The following is a 6,000-nucleotide window of genomic DNA, read 5'->3' as shown; positions in this document are numbered from 1 at the left end:
AAATACATGGAAAGCCATTCCATATATTTTGGGATGTATGTAGGACGTCGTTTCATTTAAGTAAGTGAAAAACATTTGCAAAAGTTTTTCACTTATAACTGGGACATGACTAAAACAAGATCACCAGCATAACTGTCTTCGAATAAAGCTGTTCAAGTTAATTTTTGGGCGTAGAGGAAGGATTCTTCAAGCACATTGCACAGGCATGTAAAACAGGAAAAAAACAAGTTTTTATTCATCTTTTTCGTGTTTTTGTCTTTTTTTTTCGCGTCTTTTGGTAATGGTTTATAAATACTCTTCCGTGAGAGGAAACAGAAGCTTAACAGACAGAAAACACGCGCCGCAAGAGAGCCGGGCGCGATAGACACGTGATCACCACGCCTCCTCGCGCGGCTGCCTTGAAGCACCGCAGGCCGCGGAATTCGTCCCTAGAGATTCTTCTTCCTTTTTTTTTTATTTCACGGGACGCAATCCGCCACCCTGTGCTCGTGCGTGCGCGGTGGCGTCAGGAAGACGACACACCGCACTGCACTTTGGCTAAGGTTTCTCGGTAGACGCCTCACTAAATGCGCATTGGGGTAGCGGCAATTACCCAAGAGCGCAATTCCTGTATAGCGCTCCTTGTCATCCCTTCCCTGAATCCTGGCCCGAGAAGTACATCCAGTTTTCTTGATTATATTGGAAAAAAATTGTCTGCATTGAGAGCAAATAAATATAAACTTAGTAGCGTGTTTGCAGCTTGTTCCACGTTTCCATTTGGTTAAGCGGCAGTAAGATAATTACTCGCTCTCTAGGAATACATGCATCCTAAGGAAGGCTCGACTAAATGGGACACCTAGACGTGCACCCTGAGTCGCGCTCCTTTTCTTGAAAACAGTAACGGATGTACTCTAGGCGTGGAAATTAAACATCCATCACTTGGTGTGCTTGAAAGAGCAGCCACACTTGTAGGTGCTCTGCCAACCTGTTGTTGACGCTACGGCTAGGTAAATGTCTTGAGACGGTAGGAGCGCTTACAGAAAGAGGCTTGAATTTTACAATATTTACTACGGACCTGTACCATTCCATGTAACAATATTTCCGGTGAACGCCAATTTTCGGTAAACGCCGCAAGGACGTTCACAAAGACAACGATCAAGATTATAAACAGCAGCGTCCGCTGAGCGTCATCTACAGGGAAATGAAGACGGTCATGTTTCTGAGAAGAAATGTACGCTTAAGGTGTCACCGCCCCATAGCGCGCATTCGACGTCTACCGAGAATCCTTGCAGAACAAGGCCACTTAGATAACAGAGGGGGGGAAAATTATGCTTGAAACTCTGCTGGCTTACCTAATCACTTTTGTCTCTGGCCAGACGCAACCGACTAAACGAATGAAATTCTCGTGAGTTTGTACGATTAGAAGAAAGAAAACAAGAAAAAGAAAGTGAGAGACAATATGTGACAGCTCACGAAGTGCGACATACATGGAGGTGTTGACACAGGCCTTCTGTTATCTAGGTGGCGATGTATTAAAAAGGTCGCTTCGAACATCCGGTCCGGCTGCTTCGCTGCACAGAAGGTATGTATAATATCACTGAACGCGCACCGTCCCCTCTCGTTGTCGCAGTTCGTAGATCACCACTGTTGGCCGGAAGTGACGCTGGCGCGTGCACGCGCATGCGTCAGCAGCGAGTCACGTGTCTTCCTCGGAGTCGTCCCGTCGCTTTGGCGAAGCAGAATATGCACTGACGAAGCGTGGCGCTTCGCTCGTTTCTTCGAATGCGGAGCGCCATCTTTCGCCGCTCCTTCGCTTGCCGGTGAAGTTCAGACGTGATTTCTGTGCGCACCTTTCACAGAGGAAATGAACACGTGGGCACACTGATTCAGCGGTTTCACTGTAAAAAGCAGAAGTGAGTCACTACGACTTCAATATTGCGTTGGGTTATGGCGCAGTGGTTTCAGTCGTTCCAAGCTTGACGCCTTTTTTTGTGTGTGTCCTTGCGCCGCTTTTGCACTGAAACGGCTTAAGCAGCATTCGACGTTGAGGCTACGCGAAACGAAGTCAAAGAGCTGCATGGCTTGACATGGCCAATGACGCATTTCAACGAACAGTACTTCTATACTGAAGCGAGTCGAGATGTGCGGCCTACAAGCAAAGCGCGGCCTACACATAATATAGTCTTTTTTTCTTTCACAGTAAACATAGATTTCATTTAACAGATATTAAATATGGAATGTTGTATGAAGCGCACTTAGAAAGAGGATGTTTTTTACGGAACAGGCGGTGTACCCGTCTTACTTATTGATCCCGCCTAAGAACCTGTCGTTGTGTGAGAACTCCAGTGTGCATAGTGAAGCCGCGGAAGAACTCTGTTAAGCACTTTTTTCTTGTGCTGAGGACAGATCAAAGAAGTTCAGAGTTTGTTGTAGACACTGAAACGAACTCTACCTTCCAACATGATCATCTCGAAGTTTCCTTAAGTGGGCGTGTCTCAAGTACGGAAAGACGTGTGGTGAGATGAGCTGATGCCTTTAACAGTGAATCTTTTTTTCATGTATAAAAAGAAAGTAAGAAGTCAGCAATGTCTAATGGAGTGAAGGAAAAAATTCTGCAATGGCATTTTGCAGTTTGCCTCATCGTTCAGAAACACCGTGTGCGAAAGCTTAGTAACTACCATCGCGGAAACGCTTACCGATGAAGAGCCAACGCTCATGAAATGACGGCTGTGGGGCAGCCACGAGCACAAGATAACAAAATAACAAGAATATATATGTGCCTTCCTGTCTTTCCGTATAACTCCGTGAGATAAAAGCAAGGCATTCTTGGCTAGTCGAAAGGACGAGCTCGTATGCTCGTCGCATTTTTTTCCCACTTGAAAGACAAAACTCGACAGAACTTGCAGCCTTGTCCCTCACGGAAATCATCTCGTCTACGGACTACGAAATGCAGACAATTAGCGGAGAGCACGCACCTCCTTTTCTCGTCAAGCAAGTTGCGTACCTATCCAGGCGTCAGACATGTTCACAGCAAGCAAGGCAAGGCCTACTCTTTCGTCCCACGCTATTGGCACACGATTCCGCGGCTATGTGTATTCGGTGCATTCGATCATCTTAGTTTCCCCCGCCGCCTTGTGGGCTGTGAACATTTCTAAGCGCCGGCACCACCAACGTTACTACGCTATAACACCGTCCTTCGTAACATCTGCCAACATATATCCAACGGTACCAGGCAAATCAACCAACTGCGCAGACTCCGACGCGCGTACCGATGAGCTCAAACTACCTCCTCTTGCAGGCCGCGTCAGAGGTCCACCGTTGAAAGTCCTTCCGAAGTGCGTTCAACACTCGCGCGGAGTTCCCCGATACGAGGCTCTTCGAATAGTTCAACAACGTCCGTAAAACAAGTATAAAAACAGAAAAAACAAACAGGAGGACTCCATCGGTGCCTCAGACCGCTACCAGCTTCTGACTGTGGGCCTTTTCCTGCACGGCCACTGGTCTGCGCACATAACGGCTCGTGGAGGACGAAGTGGTCCTCTTCCCTGGCAACAAGCAGGGCTGCCTTCTCTGGTGCAGAGAAGGAGAGCCAGTGCGTTTCGTCGTCTTTTTTGGTGGCTGAGGTACGTTCGCCTTGGGTGCGCGTCACATCACAGGCTGTCTAGGAGCAGTAAAGGCTCTGCGAATAACAGCAGTGCCTCTGGATGTAGCCGTGGTTGCAGTAGCGGTTGCCGAACTGCTCCAGGAACTGGGCGCACGTCATGCGGCCGGCGATCAGCTCCGTGCTGTCTCCCGCGCAACCTGCGTGAAGCGACAGTTTGATTATTTTATTTGTTCGCTGATGTGTAGCTAACAAATTAAAAAAATTAGTACAGAGAGAGAGAGAGAGAGAGAAGGAAGGAAAAGCGGGGATTAATTAGTGCACCATCCTCTGCGGCACATAGGGGTACTTAAATGCAAGCGTGGAGGCCCTCCTCAAGGAAGTATGGAAGTAGTTACTATAGAACCTATTGTCCATAAGCCAACGCATGCAACTGTGCCTGGTCAGTTCGTAACTTGGAAGCTCTTAGAATTTTCTGTCTTGCTGTAGCCCTCGTTCCTGAACAGAGCCGCAACAGGTGATAATTATCCTTTACTCTTATCATCTCGTCCTTTTTAGCTGTATTAGGCGGTGTACCACGAGGGAGCGTATTAGGCCCGTTATCATATAACATTTATATTGGAGACGCCACCTCCACACCTCCACCAAAAATGTGACGGGGATAAGAGTTGGCAAAACGAAAGGGAAATTGTATTTACGTAATACATACAGATAGAAGCCGAGGTGGCAGAACAACAACCACACGAGCGCTTCTACGGTCGTCGTCTTCATCCCCTCACTGGCGCCTTCTCCAATGTACGAGAATGACTTGTAACAATATTAACGACATCGTTAATATTTGTAATAACGTAAGCTCTGTAGCATGCTTCTCTCACGCCTAAATGAAAAGGTCTTATTTATGAAGTGTAAAATGTTATTGCAAAAATTATTTCTTTAGTCTAGTGAAAATTTAATCACCCTTAATCACTGCAATGAAAATCTATAATTTTTAAATTAATAAAGGCTGTCAATTAACACAGGCATTTGCGTATGCTCTTTAGTTGGCTTACTAGCTCGCTGTCGATGACTCCTCCAGGAAAAGTAAAGGCAAAGGTTTATCACGCCCTTTTCATCTACGACATAAATTATGGCTGTCCAGTGTGTGCAAATAAGACTAAGACAAACGTAGAAAAACTTAACATTTTACAAAATAATATTATTTGTCATATCGCTAGCCTTGATTACGTGTCATCAACAAAACCTCCGTTCAAGAGTTAGTTTACTTGAAGTTGAACACATGTATGAACAAGATACGTTCCAAAGTTTCGAAATAATTCTACACGTCAAACATTGCACTACAGATTAACTAGCATACTTAATCAGTATAAGCATGTAACAAGTTTCACGTTCAATGACTTATGCTTGTACTTTTTAAACATACAGTAATATTATTATTGTTTATGCGATCTTTTTAACAAATGACACACACTTTTTTAACACACTTTTTAACACAGTACATCCTGTTGTACTGTTGTACTCCGTTCTTTGTCTTTAGTATTTGTGGCCAGTGATCTTGTTTCTTCCTTTCCTCCTTACTTCCCTTTTTCCTATATTCAACTCCTTTTTCTGTCGCCTCCTTCCTAAAGAGTAGGCAGGGGTTGTGACCCTCTGCTTGTAGTTTGGAATGTACTATGGACCAAAAACGTTTACTGACCAAGGGAGCTGACAAAAAGCTGAATATCTCCGCAGCGTCAAAACGCCGCGTGGTATGCCCATTTCTAGCCTCTACTGATATATGCGAACAACATTGTGATGTACGGTTTTGCGGGCTACTTTTAGAGGCTGCTCGGATATTTATCATTTTCTGAGATCCCGTGGTCCGTCAATGTTTTTGGCCGATAGTACATATAATCATGCCTTTCGTTTTGTCATCTGCCTTGTAAGGGTTCCCCCACCCTTTCAAGGTGTTGCCAATAGCAGCTATTGAGCCGGAAAACCTGTCAAGAAAGCTTATTTCTTTCTGGGAAATAAAGTGAATTCAATTCAATTCTTCAAGTGCCTTCTCAAACCATAGCAAACACATGCATACATGAGTCTTTAAACGAAATGTCAGTAAGGCGAGTATTGGTAATGAAACTGTTCAACAAATCAGTGGCACTTGAAACCACTTTCTCTATACCACTTGAAAAACATAACTACAGAAGAATATACATAATAATTGAATATGAAGATTTTAAACGGTAGCACTTTAGAGAAAAAGGCAACTTTATGATTAAAAACATCAGATATTTTCAATGAATCAAATAAAGAAAATTATTAGGTGATAGGCTAAACGAAAGACGCGCACTTGGAAAGGAACATGTACATAAAAGCAGAGCAGAAAACGAACCATCGTATCAAACATTTTAAAGAGCAGTGACACGCAACTCGCATGCGCATGA

At 44.6% G+C, this 6,000-nt stretch overlaps 1 protein-coding gene across 1 annotated transcript in view; it reads right to left on the bottom strand.

Moving 5' to 3' along the window:
• Positions 1-208: 208 nt before the first annotated feature.
• The window catches only part of LOC119431260 (A disintegrin and metalloproteinase with thrombospondin motifs 1-like), an 82,973-nt gene continuing 77,181 nt past the window's right edge, over positions 209-6,000 (bottom strand). Inside the window, exon 8 of the mRNA XM_037698736.2 lies at positions 209-3,780. Coding sequence (XP_037554664.1) covers positions 3,641-3,780 — 140 coding nt within the window. The 3' untranslated portion in view covers positions 209-3,640. The remainder of the gene's footprint in view (positions 3,781-6,000) is intronic.

The sequence above is a fragment of the Dermacentor silvarum genome, chromosome 10, assembly GCF_013339745.2.
Source record: "Dermacentor silvarum isolate Dsil-2018 chromosome 10, BIME_Dsil_1.4, whole genome shotgun sequence".
Lineage (NCBI taxonomy): Eukaryota > Metazoa > Arthropoda > Arachnida > Ixodida > Ixodidae > Dermacentor > Dermacentor silvarum.
The sequence above is the reverse complement of the archived record's forward strand: the minus strand, read 5'-3'. Positions and strand labels throughout refer to the sequence as shown.